The sequence below is a fragment of the Lampris incognitus genome, chromosome 3, assembly GCF_029633865.1.
Source record: "Lampris incognitus isolate fLamInc1 chromosome 3, fLamInc1.hap2, whole genome shotgun sequence".
Taxonomy (NCBI): domain Eukaryota; kingdom Metazoa; phylum Chordata; class Actinopteri; order Lampriformes; family Lampridae; genus Lampris; species Lampris incognitus.
Window position 1 is genome coordinate 16968356 of NC_079213.1, and position 23304 is coordinate 16991659.

Below are 23304 nucleotides of genomic sequence, written 5' to 3' on the forward strand. Positions count from 1 at the left end.
TCAGCCACACACACAAAAAGAAATGCATACTGTGCATGCAACTGTAGTGAGGACTCTCTCCAACCCTCCTTGGTAATTTCACCAAAGATAAGAATGAGCAGTCTTTACATATACCAATTAGGCCTGCAAAGTGGCCTCCTCTTCACTTCACATAAGGTGCCAAATTGACATTAACCAGAAAGGAAACTCACCCAAGAAACTATGCTTTTGACATGGTTATCGGATTCACAGCAGGACGTGGGGCCACTTAAAGACTTTTCCAGGTCTATACCGTTGATCAAAGGAAGATTTCTCATCTCCACACAAGACAAGAACTCTTTCACACCACAGTGTTCGAGGTTAAATACATTTTCTTTTACCAGGACCATCACTTGAATTGATCAATTCAAATCTACCTCCCTCTCTCTATTGCTTACGTTATAATCACGAATTACTTTTGAACTTTACAGCGAAGAAGAATGATTTTTATTGGAGACCTTCTTGATCCTCCATCTCTCTCTCACTCAAATAATATAACATTATAAATAAACATTAATGATAGTAATACAAATTATAAGATAAATCTAAAAACACAAATAAAATAGGTTAGAGAGCTTTACATCAAATACTTAATGCTCCAAACAAGATGCATTCAATCATCTCATAAGTACCAGGTTCAGAGACATGAAGTACAGAGCACCTTGTACAGATGAACTATTGGTAGACATTTCTGTTTACATAATCATGCTTTATGATGTCATACATTTTAGTGATTGGAGAAAAATGCATCCCATATGTCATAAGTTTAGTAGTCAACACCAAAACACAGCATCCAATCAAGGTTAAGACATATAATACAAATAATACAAGTGGTCTTAATCATAGCCCTGTTAGTCGATCAAAATAAGACAAGAGGGGCTGCCAGGTAGAGTGAAATTTCTTGGCTGATCCACAAATGGCAAAATGATTTTTTTCTAGTTTAAGGCTCATCATCATGTCCTCTATCCCCACAAGTTGGGTGTGCAATAGAAGAGAAATAAGAATTCTGGATTGAGTTGGATGAAGGGGTGGAGAGTGTACCCAAGGAGGAGAGAGTTGAGGGCTTGTTGATGAAGGCAACAGAGGTAATGAGGAGAGGAGTAGGGTGAATGCTGTCTGCTTTCAGCAGGTAAGGGCAGCCCTAGAAAGAAGGCCAGTTATCAACAAAACCGAATCCCTACTCATTACAGTAATGAGCCAGCCAATGGTTCACTGAGGTGAGCCTACTGTTCATCTCATCATTACCCCTCATGGCTAAGGGACCAGAGACAAGTTATCGATGCCGTCACATCTTTCTGGCCCACTCAAGCGTCCTGACTTGGCTAGATTTTGTGTTCTCTGATTGCTTCATCCTAGCATTATTGGTGCCGACATGAATAAAGATGTTGCTCAAAGTAGTGGTGCTGTTGTGCCTGAGTTCCGTGATTCTCCCTCCATGATCCCAGCACCCTAAGATTATCCTCTATGTTGGAGACTCTGGCCCAAGGAAAACAGTGAACCAAGGCTCGTGAAGCTAATCTGATATTGCAGGTCCTATCACTACCATGCGTTGCTTTGCTCTGTCAACAGGAGCGGGAGAGACATGCTGGCGAGACATGCTGGCGAGTAGGAATACCAACAGGGCTGGTGAGGGTTGAAAACCAGTTTGCAGTCAGGCGAGATGACTGCAGACCAGGCCACACAACCAGTGGCTTGCTCTTGTGAGCCTTCCCACGCTGGCAAACAGAGACAAACTCTGCTGCATCTGCCGACAAGGCTGAGCTAGTGCTAACAATAGTAGGTCTGCTGTCAGGCCTTGGACTGTCTGGAGTGCATGTCACATCTAACGTAATCCTCCCCAAAAGAAGCTGCTCTTAACTCATGGACATGTCTCTCTAGTAGAGACAACCTATCTGTAACTGCGGAACAGTCACCACACACCATTTTAACGAGGCTACTTTGACTGCAAATGCAATAAAGCTAACTGCTAAGCTAGGCTAAGTTCAAAGTTAGTAGTTAGTAAGACAGACTAGGAACGAAAGGCTGCCCACTAGCACAAGAGTCGTTAGAGAAAGAAAACTAGCGAGTCTAGCAATAAATTAACTAAGCACAGAAAATAGAGAATAGTGACAAATGAAGAGGTTAGAGCAGATTATAGAGGAGAAGAGAGAGTAAGCCAATAGACAGCAGTTATTGATATCATGAAGCCAAATGTCACGAAGGCGGAAGCCTGAAGCCCAATGTAAGGTTGTAAATGGAACTTTGTGAAATGTATATCCGGAGAAAGCCCAAAATTTTGTCATTATATCTAGTATTTCTGGTACACAGGCAACAGGATCAGTGACATGTAATAGTATGCATATAAGGATAAACAATGTTCAATACCCCAATGACGAATGCCCTGATCAATGGGGATGCTTTTAGAGCTATGGAGAGGGGTTCAATGGCTATAACAAATATAAGAGGCAATAGTGAGAAGCCCTGGTGAGTTCCTCATGAGAGGGATGGTATGGAGAATGTAGATTATTGGTACAGACGCAAACCTGTGGAGAGGAATAGAGAAGGTGGACCACTGAGGTGAAATTTTGCCCAAAACCAAATTTTTTAAAGACTGCAAATAAATATCCCCATTCCAGCCTGTTGAATGCTTTTTCTGCATCTAATGAGATAGCTACCTCTGAGGCATCTGATGGAGATGCAGAATGAATAACATTTAAAAGCCATCGTACATTAGAAAAAGAGTGGCGGCCCTTCATAAAACCTGTCTGGTCCTTTGACATAATATCCACTAAACTAGTATCCAATCAGCTTGCTAGAATTTTTGCCAGTAGTTAAAAGAAAGTTCAATTACAGTTTCATTTAGCAGACACTTTTATCCAAAGTGATGTACATCTGAGAGTTAATACAACACAAGCAAGGATCTAGTCAAGAAGTGACAATGCAAGTGTAAAAAAACAAACACGAGGTTCAAGTCCAGTAGGAAATAGGTGTCAACAGGCAGTGCACAAAGGCAATGCATAGGGTGCATAGAAGCGACCCCCCCCCATACCATCAAGTGCGGAGGTTTTCAAGAAAGAGCTGCGTCTTTAGCTCCTTCTTAAAGATGGAGAGGGACTCAGCGGATCGAATGGAGTTTGGTAACTCGTTCCACCAACCGGGGAACTACAGAAGAGAAGAATCTGGCTAGTGACTTAGGGCCCCCTTGTGGCGGAAGTGCCAGGCGCCTTTCATTGGCAGAGCATGAGTGGGACTGAGTGTAGACCTGAATGAGGGTGTGGCGGGAGCCATTTTAGTTGCTGTTTTGTAAGCAAGAATTAAGATTTTGAATTTGATGTGGGCAGCAACTAGGAGTCAGTGGAGGGATACGAACAGCGGAGTGACATGTGCTGTTTTGGGTTGGTTGAAGACCAGACGTGCTGCCGCATTCTGGATCATTTGCATAGGTTTGAAAGTGTATGCAGGGAGACCTGCCAGTAAGGAGTTGAAGTAGTCAATGTGTGATATAACAAGAGCCTGTACAAGGAGTTGTACTGCATGCTCAGACAGGTAGGGTCTAAATTTCCCGATGTTGTACAGGGTAAATCGGCACGACTGAGCAATCAAGGCCACGTGAACCTCAAAGGTTAGTTGGTCATCAGTCATGACACCTGGGTTTCGGGCAGACTTTGTTGGCATGATCCGAACTGGATATTGATCTGTTGTTGCAAGGATGGACTGGCTGGGATGACAAGGAGCTCAGTCTTAGATAGGTTAAGCTGAAGGTGGCATTCTTTCATCCATGCAGAGGTATCAGCAAGGCCTAACAATATCCATGCTGAGACTTTAAGGTCATCTGGCAGGAATGATGGGAAGAGAAGAGCTGGGTATTGTCAGCATGGCACTGGTATGAGAAACCAAGGGAGCGGATGATTGCACCAAGTGAGGAGGTGTATATTGAGAAGAAGAGGGGACCGAGCATTGACCCTTGAGGTACCCCTATGGATAAGCGGTGCAGTTTGGACATTTCTCTCCCCCAAGATACTCTAAAAGATCTCCTTGAGAGGTAGGACTTGAACCAATGGAGGGCAGAGCCTGGGCAGAGCCTGAGATACCAAGTGAGTGTGGAGAGGAGGATTTGGTGGTTAACCGTATCAAAGGCAGCTGACAGATCTAGCAGCAATAAAGCTGAGGACTGACCAGCAGCTCTAGCCAAATGCAGTGATTCTATTACCGACAGGAGTGAGGCCAGACTGATTCAGATTATACAGATTGTTCTCAGAAAGGATTTCAGAGATTTGGTTAAAGACCATGTGCTCAAGTATTTAAAAAAAAAAAAAGAAAAAAAAGTAGTGAAACTGGTCTGTAGTTTTCAACCTGCCTGGGCTGGGATGAGTGTAGGTTTTTTTGAGCAGCGGGGTGACCCGAGCTTGCTTAAATGCAGTGGGGAGCACACCCATTGTAAGCAAGGAGTTGATGATGTGTGTGACTGCAGGTTAAGTGCGGGGGAAATGTTCTGTAGGAGGTTGGATGGTATCGGGTCCAGCGGACAGGTAGTGGGGCGAGAGTCCAGCAGAAGCTTGGAGACTTCCTCCCCATCAGGAGAGAGAATGAGGTGAGTGAGGCACTGTTAGCTGGCAGTGGCAGATGAGTTGGTCAGGCTCAGAGAACTGGTTACTGATGGCAGAAACCTTATCAGTAAAGTACGAGGTGAATATGTCAGGAGTGAGCAGAGTGGAGGTTGGAGGAGGAGGCAGATTGAGGAGTGAGTTAAAAGTAAAAAAAAATTTTTTCAAGCATCAGTGGCGCCACAGATCTTGTTCTGATAGTAAGTGGTCTTAGCTGTTTTTAAGCTGGAGGAGAATGACGCCAGGAGACGCTGATAGTCCCTGAGGTCAGTGGACTCTGGTTTTACACCATTTTTTCTCTGCTGCTCTGAGCTCCATCATTTGCCCTCTAATGACCTCAGTGAGCCATGGACTGGGGGAGGGGGGCATTATGAGCAGGTTTGGATGCTAGAGGGCAGAGATTGTTAACAGAGGAGGCTAGTGATTAACAGAATATTTTTGTAGCCTTGTTGACGGGGAGTGAAGAGAATTCATTATGAGGAGGCATGGAAGCCAAGACCTCATTGGAGAGCTGGGTTGGTGTAAGGGATCGGAAGTTTCGACGGAAGGAGACCCTTTGTGGAGGAACATGAGGATGTTCCAGTAAGGACATTGGAAATTTAATAAAGAAGTGGTCTGACAGATGTAGGGGGGTGACAGTCAGATTTGCTGTGGAGCAGTTCAGAGTCAAAATCAAATCAAGAGTATTGCCCTCTTTGTGTGTGGGAGGGGTGGGGATCTGTCTGAGGTCAAAGGAGGACAGAAGAGAGTTCAAAACTGAAAGACAATGGTAGGAGCCACAGTTTGTAGGCTTCTTGCCGGGTTTTAATAAAAGTGAGATTGATGCTTGGGTCAATGTTGGAGGAAAACAGCCTATAGAAATAGCATCATCAAACATTTCCAAAAGAAGAGGGGCTAGTTCAGGGATTCTCAAATTTATCACTCAAAGGTCCACATCTAATTTCTATTCAAGGTTAGAGGTCTGGAATGATTGACGATAACAAAACAACATTTAATCAACTCACTCATAACTTTTAAGTAATATGCATTCAAGTTCAAGGTAGTCAAAATACATTTGAGTCTAGTGGGAGACATGGCATTGTTTGTCTGCAATCAGTTGCCTGAACCTAAGCAAAAAAGCTGTGATTGCCAGCTGAAGACAATGATCCAAATGTTAATTTCTAAGACCTGCCCTACTCTAACCCTAGAAAAAACCAAAAAACTTGCATACCGGTAGGCTACTCGTTACTGTCATTTATGGTCGCACTTGTTTCTCTCCTCTTCTCTCTGTGTTTCAACGGGGGGGCTCAGCCCCTAAACACACACACACACACACACACACACACACACACACACACACACACACACACACACACACACACACAGCAGAGGAGAGACGGTGAACCAGGTGACGTGAGGATAGTGTACTCAAGTTGACAACTACACTCGTTACATTACTGTAAGTGCAATAAAAGCTTTGCATCACCCCCAAAGGAAATTCTCTGGTTTAAAATTAATGTGTGAACTCGGCAGCAACAACACACAAAATAGAAAATGTTACACTTTATAACAACAGGTATGGGCTGGGTCTGGTTTGACATGCTGTTCAGTCCAGATGCAGACCAAGATCCGGACTTTGAGAAGTCCTGGGCTAGTTTATTTGAAAACTTAAAAAAAAAATCATTAGGGTACCCATCAGGACCTGGAGATTTGCCATTTTGCATACTTTGAATAGAGCTTACTGCTTCCTCCAATAAGAAAGGTTTGTCTAACTCCAGATTTAATTCTGTACTAATAGTACGAGATTCTAAATTATTAAAAAAATTATTCATGGATGTTATATCACTAGGGGCTTCTGATGAATACAGGTTGGAGTGGTAAGATGAAAATGTATTATTAATGATAGCAGGGTCTGCAGTTAAATTTTGAGGAGTCCACAATTTGAGATATCATGCATGACGCAGATTTACATTTTAATTGATGAGCAAGGAGCTGACTTGCCTTGTCTCCATATTCATAAAAGTACCGCGTGTATGGCACAACAGTTGTTCTGCTTTGGTAGTAGATAGTAAGTTGAATTCTGTCTGGAGGCCTAGTGTCTTTGTATATAACTCTGGAGTATGTGTCTCTGAGTATTGTTGATCCAGGTCTCAAATGGATTCAATCAGTTCCTATATTTTGATCCTGCACTGTTAACAGCGTGAGCCGAGTAAGAAATAATTCAGCCCCTGAGAACAGCTTTCAGTGTTTCCCAGTGCACTGAAGGAGAAACGGCATCAGTTTTGTTAGTTTCTAAAAAGTGACCAATGGACGTGGATATATAATCACAAAATGATTTGTCTGATAATAGAAAGAAATTTAGCCTCCATGGAGGGTATTGGGTGGCAGTAGATGGGAAGGACAATTCTAGTAAGAGAGGTGCATGATCAAAGATCACAATGTCTTTATGTTCTACTGATTTAACAAAGAGAAATGTCTCGCATTTAAATGTGTTTCTTGCAGAAATGCTACATCTATCTGCAGTCCCTTCAGATGTGAAAAAACCCTTGCCCTCTTTACTGGTCCAATTAAACCTTTCATATGTGGGTAGGGTAGCGGTCTATTCTGTTGCTTACCAACATGGGGATCCCGGTTTGAATCCCCGTGTTACCTCCGGCTTGGTCGGGCGTCCCTACAGACACAATTGGCTGTGTCTGCATGTAGGAAGCCTGATGTGGGTATGTGTCCTGGTCGCTGCACTAGTGCCTTCTCTGGTCGGTTGGGGCGCCTGTTCAGGGGGAGGGTGAACTGGGTTATGGCATGACCTTCCCATGCGCTACGTCCTCCTGGTGAAACTCCTCACTGTCAGGTGAAAAGAAGTGGCTGGCGATTCCACATGTATCGGAGGAGGCATGTGGTAGTCCCTCCCCGGATCGGCAGAGGGGGTGGAGCAGTGACTGGGACAGCTCAGAGAGTGGGGTGATTGGGGAGAAAAAAAAAGGGGGGGCCTTTCATGCCCCATGAGATCAGCCTAACAGGCATGTTCCCAATATTACAGGAATCAGCTATTGGGGTTCGTGTTGACAAGATATGAATTAAGAATAGGCCTAGTATGTGTACATAGACATGGAAAGAAGTGTAAATGTAACATGAAAAAGATCACTTGAATGTTGTGTAACTTTTACGCAGGACATCAAATATAAAAGAAACAAAAGTACAACAAATCTCCACCAAAATGAATGTCAATGTAAAGCTTCCATTCAATGTGATTATTTTAAAGGCAATCCGCACCCCCCTACAACCCTTTCTCGAACAGTAAAAGAAAAAAAACCTCAGTCCTATGTATACCTCCCCAAACGAGGTCAACAGCAGGCATCTATAACTGCACAACTTCCTGTAGAAAATACTCCCGATCCGTTACTTCATTCTCATAAGAAGGCTCCTAAATGTTGAAATAGCTACACCATATTGAGTAAGATTCGAGATTTCTTTATTTTTCCTGAGGGAAATTTGTCATGGACATAAAGGCTGCCATATTACTGCACTACAATGTACTGCACTACAATATAGTGCAGTAACAGACAAAGTGCATAGCGCAGACACAAAGTGCATTCAAATACATGCAACACCGCCCCTCATTTCACATGTCCTGAGTTTAGGAGATTCATTGATAGAGGGATGAAAGAGTTTTTATACCTGTTCAGGTATCTTTTCCTGTATTTAACTGGGACCCTGTAGCGCCGACCTGATGGGAGCAGTTGGTATTCTGAATACAGGGCATGAAAGGACCAGCGATAATTTTCTTAGCCTGTTTAGCTATGGTCTTCTCAAAGAGCATTTGGAGGGAGGGAAGCTCCCTCACCCAGTGTAGCCCTTACATTAGCTTGTATAACATGTAAAAATAAAACAAATTAATTAACCGTTTAACCATCTAGTAATCCAGTTAATATTGCTCGGCAAATGTTTTCCATTTGCTTAGTTCATCTCCCATATCTGTGTGATATAAAATGACAGTTATTAAAATTAAGATTTAACGCATTATCTAGTAATGACTTGAATACTAGTATCATTAAGTATTGAAATGTGCTCTTCTTCCTCTTAGTTCTTAGCCACAGTTTAGAGAATTAAGGTTTTATTGTCTTTATTCTGTATCCACTTGTGCGATTAATATTATGCAATTTCTAAGCATTTGGCCAAAGATTTACGTGATGGGGTGGGCGCCCCAGCGGCTCACCTGGTAGAGTGTGTCCTGCATATGGCTGAGTCCTTACCGCAGCGGCCTGGGTTCGAATCCAGCCGGGGCCCTTTGCTGCATGTCAACCTCTTTCTCTCTACTATCGCTATCTAATAAAGGCGGAAAATGCAAAAAAACCCCAAGATTTACATGATGTGTCAACATTGATGACAGAAATGAGTGAGTATCTAGGCTAATTAAAAGCGCGTAGCCTTCAAACATCCTCTCTAGATAGGACATTAAGATTATTCTTCATTTGAAGCCAAGACAGTTTTTTTTCCTGCTCACAAAGAAATTAATTAGTCAACATGGATTTTCCTTCAAAAGCCTGTCAAAGTATCCTCTTTTAACACCCGCCTACAAACTATAAAAAGTTGTTACACCTTTTTTTGAATGGAGCTTTTTGGCTTTTTGTGCCTTTGCTTTGCACTCTGTGTCCTGGGTTTTGTGCCCCTGACCTGGCTTTAAGGCGTTTGCTTGCTCGCTCCACCACCTCCTTGCCCTTTTTGCATTTGGGCTTGTATTTTTCAACTTCTGCTAAAGAGTTGAAAGCTCATCAAGAACGAACCATTCAAAGACTGCAAGGAATCTCAAAGCATCGATCTAGCAATTGCACACCTGTTTGCCACGTATATTTTTGTAATCTTTTATTTTAACCCTTCGTAGCCATTTTTATTGCAAATTATTTTGCATTTTGTGTGCTCAAGCCTTGTTTTGTTTTCAAACTTAATTGGAGTCATTTCCTCCAAGTCCAAATATTTCACCAGATAGTCTTGAGACACTTGTGGAGGCATGGAGATGTTTAGGAGAGATGGCAGTGAGTTTTTAACTAGATTGTTTAACACAATCTTGGAAAGTGAGAGGATGCCTGAGGAGTGGAGAAGAAGCATACTGGTACTGATTTTCAACAATAAGGGCTAAGTGCAGAACTGTAGCAACCATAGAGGTATAAAGTTGACCAGCCACAGCATGAAGATATGGGAAAGAGTAATAGAAGCTAGGTTAAAAGGAGAGGTGACGATTAGCGAGCAGCAGTATGGTTTCATGCCACGAAAGAGCACTACAGATGCGATGTTTGCTTTCAGAATGTTGATTGAGAAGTATAGAGAAGGCCAGAAGGAGTTATTTTGTGTCTTTGTGGATTTAGAGAAAGCATATGACAGGGTGCCGAGAGAGGAGGTGTGGTATTGTATGAGGAAGTCGGGAGTTGCAGAGAAGTAGGAGTGGTGCAGGACATGTATGAGGGAAATGTGACAGTGGTGAGGTGTGCAGTTGGAATGACAGATGGGTTCAAGGTGGAGGTGGAATTACATCAAGGATCGGCTCTGAGCTCTTTCTTGTTTGCAATGGTGATGGACAGGTTGACGGACAAGATCAGGCAGGAGTCTCCGTGGACTATGGTGTTTGCGGATGACATTGTGATCTGTAGCAAGAGCAGGGTGCAGGTTGAGGAAAGCCTGGAGAGGTGGAGGTATGCACCGGAGATAAGAGGAGTGAAAGTCAGAAGGAGCAAGATGGAATACATATGCGTGAATGAGAGGGAGGACAGTGGAATGGTAAGAATGCAAGGAGTAGACGTGACGAAGGCATACGAGTTTAAATACTTGGGGTCAACTGTCTAAAATAACGGGGAGTGCAGAAGAAAGGTGAAGAAGAGAATGCAGGCAGGGTGGAGTGGGTGGAGAAGAGTGTCAGGAGTGCTTTGCAACAGAAGGGTACCAGCAAGAGTTAAACGGAAGGTTTGCAAGATGGTTGTGAGACCAGCTATGTTGTATATTTTGGAGACAGTGGCACTGACGAAAAGACAGGAGGCAGAGCTGGAGGGGCCAGAGTTGAAGATGCTAAGATTTTCATTGGGAGTGATGAAGGAGGACAGGATTAGGAATGAGTATATTAGAGGGACAGCTCAGGTTGGACAGTTTGAAGACAAAGCAAGAGAGGCAAGATTGAGATGGCTTGGACATGTGTAGAGGCGAAATAATAGGCATATAGGGAGAAGGATGCTGAATATGGAGTTGCTAGGGGAGAGGACGTGGTGAGAGAGAGGACATGCTGGTGTGACAGAGGAAGATGCAGAGGACAGGAAGAAATGGAAACGGATGATCTGCTGTGGCAACCCCTAACGGGAACAGCCGAAAGTAGTGGTAGCAGAGTCTTGAGACACTTGCAACAGTAATGACCTTTTTCTTCTGATGAATTTACGGCAGACTAGACGCAGTAAAGTCTTATTGCTGCCATCCACAGGTCATTTGTAAAACTCCATTGAATGAGCTCAATCGTTATGTAGAGTCCAGGGCGATTGAGAAAATTAATAACAGTTGTTGTTTCACAATGTTCTGCAATGATTGATTTCAGTGAATGATCTGTAACTCCAGTTTCTGACAGTTCTGCTTGCTTCTCTCTGTGATAGCTGGTGCATTCCATCAAGCATGAGTCAGTTTTCAGCAGTAACTTTTTAATAACCCAATTTCCCTACAAGAGCAACCTATGACCCTACGAAGGTTGGGTAAGGAGGCATGGGATACACTCCAGCATACCTGCGACCCTGACAGCAGGATAAGCGGTTTGGATAATGGCTGGATGGATGGATGGATGGGCTCTTTCAAAAAAAAAAAAAAAAGTCAATTTGGCTTCTGAGTTGGCCAAGTCTGAGTACTGCTGGACTACAGTATTCTTTAAAAAAATTTTTTTTTTTACATTTTCCCCCTTTTTCTCCCTAATTGTACCCAGCCAATTGCCCCACTCTTCCGAGCCGTCCCGGTTGCTGCTCCACCCCCTCTGCCAAGCCGGGGAGGGCTGCAGACTACCACATGCCTCCTCTGATACATGTGGAGTTGCCAGCCGCTTCTTTTCACCTGACAGTGAAGAGTTTTGCCAGGGGGACGTAGCACGTGGGAGGACCATGCTATTCCCCCCAATTCTCCCTCCCCCTTGAACAGGCGCCCCGACCGACCAGATGAGGTGCTAGTGCAGCGACCAGGACACATACCCACATCCGGCTTCTCACACGCAGACACGGCCAATTGTGTCTGTAGGGACGCCCGACCAACCCGGAGGTGACATGGGGATTCAAACAGGAGATCCCCATGTTGGTAGGCAACGGAATAGACCGCCACACCACCTGGACAGCCCCCTGGACTACAGGATTTTGTATTGGTACTGAGATCAGCAGAACCAAAATATCCTGTCATTCACCCCGTTAGACTGGATGTCAATATAGCTTACATGGTTCTCTCTGACGAGGAAAACAGAGATGAAAAGATGTTTTGGAGACTGTAGAACAAATGGTTTCAAACTTCAAAGGGAGACAGAAGGATGTGTTAGGCTTTGAAGTCAGAGGGTTCATGCGTCATTTCTCTCTGGGGATTAATCAAGAATCTGTCTAAAATTAAACATTTAGGTTCTTTTTTTTCTAAGGGTAATGAACTGAGCACATATGCACTTTTTCAGCAATGTCTTGTGACACAAACATACACACACTCTCTCACACACTCTCACTCAGACACACACACAGTGAAGACATTAGTTCAGAAGTTGGACCGTGACTTCCTAGGTGTGCGTGTGTGTTTGCGTGTGTGTTCAAGTTTATAGTTTGAATGATTAGAAACTTGCGCGCGCGCGCGCGCACACACACACACACACACACACACACACACACACACACACACACACACACACGCACGCACCTTGGAGTTCACGGTCTAGCCTCTAAGCTAATGTGTTCCTCTGTTAGCAATGAAGCAAACCTCTTGAACCGCATTTGCTTTAGGTGAAAAATTATAATTTTCAACAAGCACACCTCCATACAGGATAAGGAGCCATCAGCCTCCAGTGTTATCCATCTAAGGGGTTTCAGTGTTAGTGCTGCTATTCAGGATGTTTTCCCTCGAACGCTCGCTACCAGTAACAGCAAACTGAAAAAAAGGTATTCTTGAACAAGAGTCTTTCCTACAATGAAACCAGCAATACATTGCTGACTGAGTCCCTCGAGCATCTAGTGTTGCTGGCTGAATATAAACTGCTGCGTGTGGATTGAAAAAATGTCAACATTCTACCAATGCAAAATATCTTCTTTTTTTTTACATTTTGTCTAAACTGAGGTAGTTTTGGTGGGAGTTTCATCAACCCACGTTTTCCTCAACCTGGAAATTGAAACCGACAAGCCTCAAATCGTACAAGTTTACCTTCAAAGACTTCATGCACTTTCGTTCAAAGGAAATCAAAAATTACACTACAATCTGATATTGCACTACTTATGCCTAAATGCAATTTTTTTTGTCATAAGTGCCATTTGTGTAAGTCTCTCTCTCTGTCTCTCTGGTTTCTCTTTCCATTTAGATTTGGACAACAGTGTGGCAAATGAGAAACTGAAGTTCAGCATTTTGAAAAGACTCTCCAAGGTACTTCCTGCTGTGTGTTTGTATATGTGTATAGCAAAAATGTGGGAGTTTGGAAGTCATGCCGGGAAAGCAACTTTTCACAAATATATACATCAATCAGCTGCCACTCAGTTTCCCCAGCCAAATTTTGTTCTTTTTTTTTTAGTGGGATAAAACTGCACTTCCAAAGCATGGGTCATCACTTGACATAGTGGCTTGTAGTCTTTGTACAATTACACACTCAAGCCAAAATCTACAGTTATCTAACTGGTGGTTGGTATTAATTTCCCACTCTGGTTGGAGGGGAATTGAACAATGGATGAAGCTATTATAATCCCCATGTTTTATTTCAAACGATTCTCTCCCACAACTCAAATTAAGAGTTAGAAGTTATTTTGAGTTTCATCACCCTCAAGCTAATCATACAGTGCTTGTGCAACTAGCTGGTGTGTGTGTGTACCATTTGGTAACAGTGTACTGAATGTCTGTATGTTTGTGTCTTTTACCCCTTACGCGTGTAAGTGCCACGTGTATGTGTGGGCGTGTACATATACAGTAGCTGTTGTGTAACTGTGTGTGTGTGTGTGTGTGTGTGTGTGTGTGTGTGTGTGTGTGTGTGTGTGTGTGTGTGTGCTCTATCCGCATTGTGATCAGAGGAATGTTAAGTGTTTAGTATCTCTGTTCTGTTTTCTGCCAGTCAGGGCATTGGTGGGTCAGTTTGGCAAGCAGTAGAGGAAGTTTAGCAGGTGTCACGCACGCACGCACGCACGCACGCACGCACGCACGCACACACACACACACACACACACACGCACGCGCACGTATTACTGGACAGACTCACTTCCTGAAATATTATATCTATGGAATTCTGGCTTTATTGAATGGGAGAGATGCAGGGAAAGTGGGAGAGAGTGGGAGTTATACACCGAAGATTAGCTTCCCCTAGCAACTGTAATGTTTGGCAGTGCGGAATCATTTGATTTTACTCATTATGATTCACTCTGGATAGGAGCATCAATTGAAGACCAAAAATGAATATTAATTTATCTTTACTTAAAGCATTTTCTTTAATTTGGATGTTGTCAGAAGAGCAATATTAGATGCAGAAAGTGCAATGAAGCAGTTTTGTTCTACATATAATTAAGACGAATTATAATGGTTTTGCAACAGCCAGTAAAGAAATCAGGATGAGCAATTTAGCTAGCTGTTTATTGTGCAGCCCTAACTTGGTTGTTTGTAACAATCTATTATTGATGAACTGAAGAAATAAAAAAAAAACTAAAATAAAAAAACTGGTATAAATAATTTTTAAAAAATCCTCGATTTTGCAGCTGTGCTGGCAGCAGCACGCCTGATGAGTTCAGGGCTGGAGAGAGATGAGTGTAAAGAGAGGAACCTCTAATCAAGTGTTAGTCAATCATGTCATAGTGTGCTCCAACCCAACAGTATGAACCAATAGAATTCACTGACTAGTCCCCATACACCTGGTTGAAGATGTGTTAATCAGTGAAATCAGCTGGTGTCAAACCATAAACACTCGGGCCTACACAGAACGTGATTGGGTGTCAACTACTTGCTGTCATGATTGACACTGCTAACATGTGTTTTTTTTTCTTCTGTGTGTGTACCCGGGTTTGTATTGCGTTTTCCCCCCTAACAGCATTGTTGATGTGTCATTTCTCCTGAATCTGCTTTCTAAAGCAAAGTTCCCAGCAATAGTTTTGAATTCTGACTGGCAAAACAGTACGGAGCAGATGTTCAAATCCTCTGGGGATGATCTTTATTCATTGTAAGCCCTGAATAAGAGCAACAACCAATCGGCTAAAATACAAATATGAAATGTACCGTTTTCCCCCTATGTGTATTTAGCCTATGGGACAGAGGATCTACCAATTGTGGGATCACCCTGTCACTTCTGCCTCAATCTCCAGGGATTACGTCAGGACTCTGCTGGAGAAACATAGCAGAAACAAGGTGACAACAACTGCGTGTGCGCACACACACACACGCGCACACACACACACACATCCTGGAGTTTTACAACTGAATATACAATAGGATGTGTAAGCAGTAAGAAAGTAAATCAGTTTGGCAGTTTTTGGTGACTTGTCTGAATGAATGCTCAATAATCCAGGGAAGGAAATGCCATAAAGTTGAATCAGTTCATCTGGACAAAACGATTATTGAGAAATGTTTCATCACTCATCTAAGTGACATCTTCAGTCTCAACTGACTGCAGGTATCCCCACTCTTATAAACAATACAGTGGCATAAAGACCGAAACCATCAATCGGTGTAATATGCAAATTTCCGTGACCATTAACTAGAGTTACAATGGCCATGTGTAGTATTCACAAAGGATTTGGAAATAGTTGCAGTCACAGTATTGTAAAATGGCGACAGATGTACTCTTATCCCCCCTCAGTTCAGGGATGGTCATTCCCTCTTCACATAGATGGCCTCTTTGACTCCCCATTCAAACCAGCGTTCCTCCCTCCCTATCAAGGATGTGCACATCCTCATCCCTGAAAGAGTGGCCACTGGCCTGTAGATGGGTATAAGCTGCAGAGTCCTGGCCCAATGCGTTAGCTCTTCTGTGTTGTGCCATCCTCTTGGCCAGCGTCTGTTTGGTTTCCCTGAATTACAAGTCACAGCAATTCTCCTGGCACTTAACAGCGTACACTATATTGCTCTGTTTGTGCCGGGGGACTCAATCATTGGGGTGGACCAACTTCTGGTGCAGCGTGTTTTGGGGTTTGAAAGCTACTGAGACGCAGTGTTTGGAAAATATGTATCTAAACTTCTGACAATCCCGCCTCATACAGAATCACCACTGGTTTATGCTTAAGCACCTGTTGTCCTTCTCTCTTCGATTGGCTGGTGCACTTTTGGGGCATCTCCCTGGCTTTGACAAACTTCCAGTTAGGATAACCACACTTAACCAGAGCCTGTTTAATGTGGGATTTCTCCCCTTCCCGGCTGCTGTGTCGGTGGGGACGTTGTTAGCTCGGTGGTACAGTGTCCTGATGACTCCTAGTTTGTGCTCCAGTGGATGATGAGAGTCAAACCTTAGAGACTGACATGCCCTTTCTGAACACAATTTTTAACATTGGGAGTTTGAATCACAACTGAAAATAGGTGTGGTTTTAAGAATTCAAAGCTATTGGCTACTGTCTTCCTGGGAGTTCGCGTGGGTGGGGCTTGGTACCGCTCGTCACTTGCCATAGGAAAAAAAAAAGAGAAATTCAATGGCGCGAGGATTTGAATCAGTGAGCTATTTAAATAAATAGATAGATAGACAGATAGATAGATAGATAGATAGATAGATAGATAGATAGATAGATAGATAGATAGATAGATAGATAGATAGATAGATAGATAGATAGATAGATAGCAATACGTTGTAGCAGGATCGATAATAAAGTCTCAGCAAAATAGCACAAACTCGAGCCAGGTAGTTAGCAGGAGGGGGTGAAAGAACAGCTTCTCCATGGTTTTATAGCATCTCGCTATGGACACACCCTATATGCAAATTGACTGGTGTCTACGTATCCACCGGCACACTTTGTCATTGGACACCATCTACAGTCAATCACAGATCTCTCTCGAGTGGCTGCAGATGTGCTGTTTTGGCCACTGAATTTCTCCGTGGTCATATTCCAACTCAGAACATAGCCTATCAATAGGAGTTTTCAGATTTTGATGTCAGTATCACTTTAAGTACTGATCAGTATGTGCTGTTTACGATAAACATCAACAATCAAATGTCCTCCATCACCAACTGGAATTTCATAGTCTAAGAAGGCTAACCTGTAATTTTTCACATCCTCCCTGGTGAACTTGATGTGGTTGTCCACAGAGTTAATATTAATTTTAACCCGGGTGTCATCCACAAATCTGAACAAATGGCTAGGTGGTGTCCCTTGATAGGACATCAGAGCCCTCTTTTCCACTTCCTCCATATACAAGTTGGCCTCTACAGGTGAGACTGGGGAACCCATAGCACACCCATATATATGCATATGCATATGTATGTAAAGTACGTGGACTGAAGACACAGCTTCCCAGCTTGCATAACGACTGAAACCAATGACTGATTTCATATGCAAATTGATGTGACCATTAACTAGTTACAATGGCCATGTGTACTATTCACAGAGGATTTGGGAATAGTTGCAATGCTCTGTGAATAGTACACATGGCCATGTCAATTTACATATGAAACCCATTGTTTGCTTTGGTCGTTATGCAACCGTACCGTTTATAAATTTGGGGGATACCTGCACTCAGCTGAGATTGACAAAGTCACTTAGATGACTGATGAATTGTTTGTCCCACTAAATGGTGGTTCCAGATGAACTGATTCAACTTTCTGGGATTGTTGGTTACTTCCTCTAAAGAGTTTCTGATTATGGGTTTACATTTGCCTCCATGTTATACTAATGTGACAACGTGGTCAGCCTAAAGAACAATATTAATCTGCGTAAACACTGTCAGTGACCTCCAATAAAGAAGCAGCTGCACGCTAACTAAATAATGAAACTGGGGAAACCAGCGGGTGTCTCTTCGGCTGGGTTAGTGTTAGTGTTTCCAGACTGAACTGTGGTGTGAAGATATGGTTTGACTCCATTTTAGTCACTTTCTGAATCCAAAGTGTTAGGTTTTTTGTGTGGTGTGTCTCTCTCTTCTATAGGGATCTGCTTTCACAGGCAGAGACAAGCCGGGCAGCTTTAGATCTGAGTTTCTGCCTCTTACCTACTTGGCAAAAATACTCTCCAATGTGGAGGAGCAAGGTAAAGTAAGCATGTTTGTGTGTGTGTGTGTGTGTGTGTGTGTGTGTGTGTGTGTGTGTGTGTGGACCAGTGCAGGAACCTAATAAGAGTAAAATGTATATGGGTCAGGTGTAGTGAAATGAAGTGCATGCTCGACTCAGTGAGATAGATGATCAAATAACGCCAACATTAGCGCTCGAGAACAGCTGCACCACAAACAAAAAAATCATAATAGTGATCACTTCAGTATTTAATTTTCCTCAGACAGACCAAAGAAGTGTTCAGATATTTTTTTTGCTTTGTAAAAAAAATGTCCAACAAGTACATAAAAAAAAAATCACTATTCTTCCAGCTATGCAAATTTTAGTATCTTCCACCTAAAGAGCACTTTATCTCTGTTGATGTGTGTGCTTATCTTTAGCAGGAACGTGTGTGCACGCGTGTGTCTTCTGCTTAGCAGAATTAAATACATGCGTGCATTGTGAATCACTTCTGTGTTCCACTCAAAAACAAAGCAAAGCAGTGTATCTATGTGTGTGTGTGTGTGTGTGTGTGTGTGTGTGTGTGTGTGTGTGTGTGTGTGTGTGTGTGTGTGTGTGTGTGTGTGTGTGTGTGTGTCCGATTGGGTGTGGTGTATGTTTGTTTCCGTTATTTTACAGCCTAACAAATTGTAACTCTCTCTTTCTCAATCATTTATCTCTCTGGATTCCAGCTCTGAACCCATTCGAGGAGCAGGAGAATGTGGATGCCAAGTTTGTGGAGGAGACTGCTCTTAAACAGACACTCATCCTCTTGGGCTGTGACAACAAATGAAGGGAATAAAAGGGAGAGAGGGACGGAGGGGGGAAGCTGATATATTGATTGACGGATGTGTGGGTGCTGTGAGTTCTTTTGAGAGCATGCTCAGGCTCATTTCCCTGGGCTTTGAGGAAAAGTAATGGATGGCTGGGTGATGGAAGGACGTTTGGGTGCAATAACGAAAGGACAAACAGAGGGACCCAAGATGAATGAGAGGAAGATAATTCATAAATAAGCCCCATTCTGCAAGGTAGGAGGATGGATGGATGGATGGATGGATAGGTGATAGAGAGCATTGTGTAGCAGACGGTATCAATTGATGGGGGAGAACGGGAAACGGTAAAGGCAGAACGAAGAGAAAAGGACTAAGCTGAGGATGAGTGAACACTGGGTTGATGTTGAAATAGTTTAGTCATATTGCATAATCAAGGTCATCCTGTGTGCCTGCAAAAGTGCTGAGATGTCCACCAACGTTGGCTTATGATGACCTCATCAGTTGTTTGCTTTCGTTGTAGTAGGGATTGGGAAATATAAACCAGCCACCACCCTAATACTGCTTTAGAAAAAAAAAAAGTTTCCACCCCTCTTTCTCTATCTGCCTCCTCGTAAAATGTGGCTGCGCGGGAAACATATGACAGGGTTAAATTACTGTAACATAAACAGTGCCATGGCGCTTGAAGGATCATAGCATCTGATATATGACACGGATTAAGCTGAAATATAAATGCCTGAAATTATAAAAGGGATAATGGGTATCATGTGATACACATCAGGTTTTTCTTAATTTATATATATTTTCTCAATAAAAATCTATTTGGCACACACACACACACACACACACACACACACACACACACACACACACACACACACACACACACACACGTGTTCACCCTCAGTTGCTTCTGGTGATGTGTACTATGTTATCTATATAGTATGACAAATATCACAGTACACTGGAAACAGTACAGTATAAAAATCAATCAAAAATCAAAGAGTTTGTGCCGTCTGACACTAAGTGGTAGATCCACTTAATTGGTTCTAGCAAATTATGTGTAAAATTCTTTACTTTGCTCTGATGTGAGTTCATTCAGAAAGACTAGTGCTCATGATGTGTCAGGATGCTAGTTTAAAATCACTACATCTCATCAATCTTTAGATGATCCCTGTTGTCGGCAGCAGTGTAGCCAAATCTATAAATATGATGAATCTGAAGAAAATAGCTCACCTGACTTATATTACACTGCTCAGTCTGTTCGAATGCACAACACATGCACGTACGCACACACACAGACAGCTGGTTTTACTTTTAGGGCTGCCAACATACTTGTTCACTGCCAACTTATCCACATGAGCAAGCTCTTATTGTAAGGAGAACCTTTGTGGAAGTGTGTGATGATGTGTTTCTTCATACATGGTCTTTTTAGTGTCATGACATTAGTCATGAGTGCTAGGGTCTGGGCGTTGTTTCCTGCACTAACTCACCATTAGAGCATTACTTATGCATGTTTTGTGAAGCACAGTTGGATAAATTGGTTACACTTACTCATTTGGTAAAAATGTCAGAGTTGGGCGTCTGGGTGGCATGGCAGTCTATTCCGTTGCCTGCCAACACAGGGATTGTCGGTTCGAATCCCTGTGTTACCTCCGTCTTGGTCGAGCGTCCCTGCAGACACAATTGGTCATGTCTGTGGGTGGGTGGGAAGCCGGATGTGGGTATATGTCCTGGTTGCTGCACTAGCGCCTCCTCTGGTTGGTCGAGGTGCCTGTTCGGGGGGTGGGGACTGAGGGGAATAACGTGACCCTCCCATGCGCTACACCCCGCTGGCGAAACTCCTCACTGTCAGGTGAAAAGAAGCGGCTGGCAATTCTACATGTATCGGGGGAGGTGTGTGGTAGTCTGCAGCCCTCCCTGAATTGGCAGAGTGGGTGGAGCAGCAACCGGGACGGCTCGGAAGAGTGGGGTAATTGGCCAAATACAACTGGGGAGGAAAAAAAGGGGGGGGTGTCAGAGTTTAAAGCTACCAGTTGAGTTTGTGTTGAAGTCATACAATGCAATAGCAAAGATCTAGTCCATTGGTTGCGTGCAGTTATGCTGGCTGGTACCAGACCAGTTTGAATCTAGACAGGAACCAAGGGGTCTCTGTTCTGTTAGTGGACAAACAATGTAAGAGTGTTAAGGGCCATAGTGGCTAATACATTAATTAATAATACATTATAATCATACTACACTCTGAAAAAAGGGAGTTTTTTTAAAAATCTTTTTACTTAACGGCAGTCTTTGCTATGATTGGATGTAAATAAAGATTTATTTTCTTGTCTTCTGAGTTGTTTTTTTCCCCCTTTGTTCCTATACAAAAACTATCAATACACAAGCATTTAAAGCCAGTAAGCTGTAGCTCCAAAGACTTTATAAATATTACCTTTTGTTTCAAAAAAATCTCTCTGGGCATCCGGGTGGCATCTACGGAATCCGTTATCGCCAGTTTGAATCCCCTTGTTACGTCCGGATTGGTCGGGCAGCCCTACAGACACAATGGCTGTGTCTGCAGGTGGGAAGCCGGATGTGGGTATGTGTTCTGGTCACTGCACTAACGCGTCCTCTGGTACGTCGGGGCGCCTGTTCGGGGGAAAGGGGGAACTGGGGGGAATAGCGTGATTCTCCCACGTGCTACACTCCCCTGGCAAAACTCCTCACTGTCAGGTGAAAAGAAGCAGCTGGTGACTCCACATTTATTGGAAGAGGCATGTAGTAGTCAGCAGCCCTCCCCGGAATTGGGGAGAAAGCGGGGAGAGATAAAAATAAATAAATAAATCTCTCTATATATAATAGAATAAGAATAAATTTCTTTTGGAACATATAATCCTCCAAAAATAGATGTTTTTTGGCATCTTTTGAATTATGTCCGTTTATAGGTTTTTTCTTTCATTTGCAATAATTTTCCTAAACCAAAGATAACAGTATTTTCAAGTAATAACTGTACTGTAACACTTCTTGACAGTCACACTTTTTACAGTGTACATTTTAAAAATGGTTGGAGCAAACCTATTTAGCACTGATTTAAAATTAGAGATGACACAACCAAGAGTTGGCCAAGGTTAAAGATTCATAAACCAAGGGTGAAGTAAAACGATATGTGGTTTCAAAAGCCATACAGACGGGATTGGTTAGCGCTGGTCCAGCGTCAAGGAAGTGGGGGAAATGAGCAGTCAGAGGGTTCCGCAGAATATCTGATGTCAGTGTTTCCGACAAACTCGCCTGAGTTCAACCGGACTCAAAAACGTATTTTCGATCAGGCGCACTCACTCTGTTGGACAACTTTCACATGACTCCCATTAATTTCCCCAAACCTTGACTTTGCACTTAAATTCCCAACTGATTCTTAACTATAACCCTGACTTTATATAGAACTATGTTTAAATTAATTTTTGATACAACCCTTGTGGAATTTCCCATTTAAATATGAACAAATTGTACTCTCCCCACCCTGCTGTAGCCTTAAGACTGTGTTATGCAGTCAGTATTATGTCCCGCAGTTGGCTAATAAGCATAAACAGTCAGGGGCTAACTCAAGCTGACAGCTATCACAATTAGCCTGATCACACACTCATCACACTGGGTGGATTTTGTGCGCGCACACAAAATCACTCAGTCGGCAGGATCACCCCGACACACACATGCATGCATTAGTTAACGGGCAGCTACACACAAATGTACATTGGTTCTCGTCCTTCCATATTCAGGAAGTCGACACCTAAACTGTACTTGGCATACCAAGAAATGACACCCATCTGTAATGCATATAATCTTTACAGTGCTTCAGTGAAAACTGCATTCAGTATTCACATGCCTGACACCAGGCCAGTTCCCCTTCTGCCCTAAGATCAGCAGATACAGGATTTCCAGTAAATCCTGCACAAACCTTCACAGGAAGTTACTTTTGTCATTTGTCTACGCCTGTGAGAAATCGTAACCTCTTAAACCCCTCTGCTTTTTACTCTTCCTCCCACCTCCCTCACCTGCCATCTCTAATTTGTAATCTTACCCATATTCCCCTTCAATCCCTCTTTACGGTTGTGTTCACTCCCCCCTATCATCTCCTTTCCCATCGTGACTCCGCTTCTCCTCTCTTGCCCTCAATATTTTAACATTTAACATTCCAGGAGTTTGGCAGGTACTGTGAGGCAGCTTAAATGAGCTTAAATTCACATCAATTGATTAACTGACCATTTAATTTAGTGATTGACACAGCAATCTACCAATGGCTGCTCGGCAACGGGGCCGTGCCTATAGTCCCCGGGTCCTATATTCCCCGGGTCCTATGTTCCCCGATCGGGGAACATAGGACCCTTTCGAAAAAAAAGGGTCCCATATTCCCCGTTTTCCCCTAAAAAGGTCCTATAATCCCCGTTGCAATAGACACCGGGGAACATAGGACCCTCTTTTGGAAAAAGGGTCCTATATTCCCCGCTGTTTCCAGGGGAACATAGGACCTTTTTCCAAATAAAGGGTCCTATATTCCCCGCTATTGCCAATCGAGGAACAAACCGGGGAACTTAGA

The 23304-nt window shown here is 43.1% G+C and overlaps 1 protein-coding gene across 1 annotated transcript in view; it reads left to right on the top strand.

Moving 5' to 3' along the window:
- gsap (gamma-secretase activating protein) overlaps window positions 1-19370 on the top strand; it is a 58906-nt gene extending 39536 nt beyond the window's left edge. Inside the window, exons 30-33 of the mRNA XM_056277517.1 lie at window positions 13132-13193; window positions 15042-15146; window positions 17866-17965; window positions 18657-19370. Of these exons, the coding sequence (XP_056133492.1) occupies window positions 13132-13193; window positions 15042-15146; window positions 17866-17965; window positions 18657-18757 (368 nt within the window). The 3' untranslated portion in view covers window positions 18758-19370. The remainder of the gene's footprint in view (window positions 1-13131; window positions 13194-15041; window positions 15147-17865; window positions 17966-18656) is intronic.
- Window positions 19371-23304: the final 3934 nt, after the last annotated feature.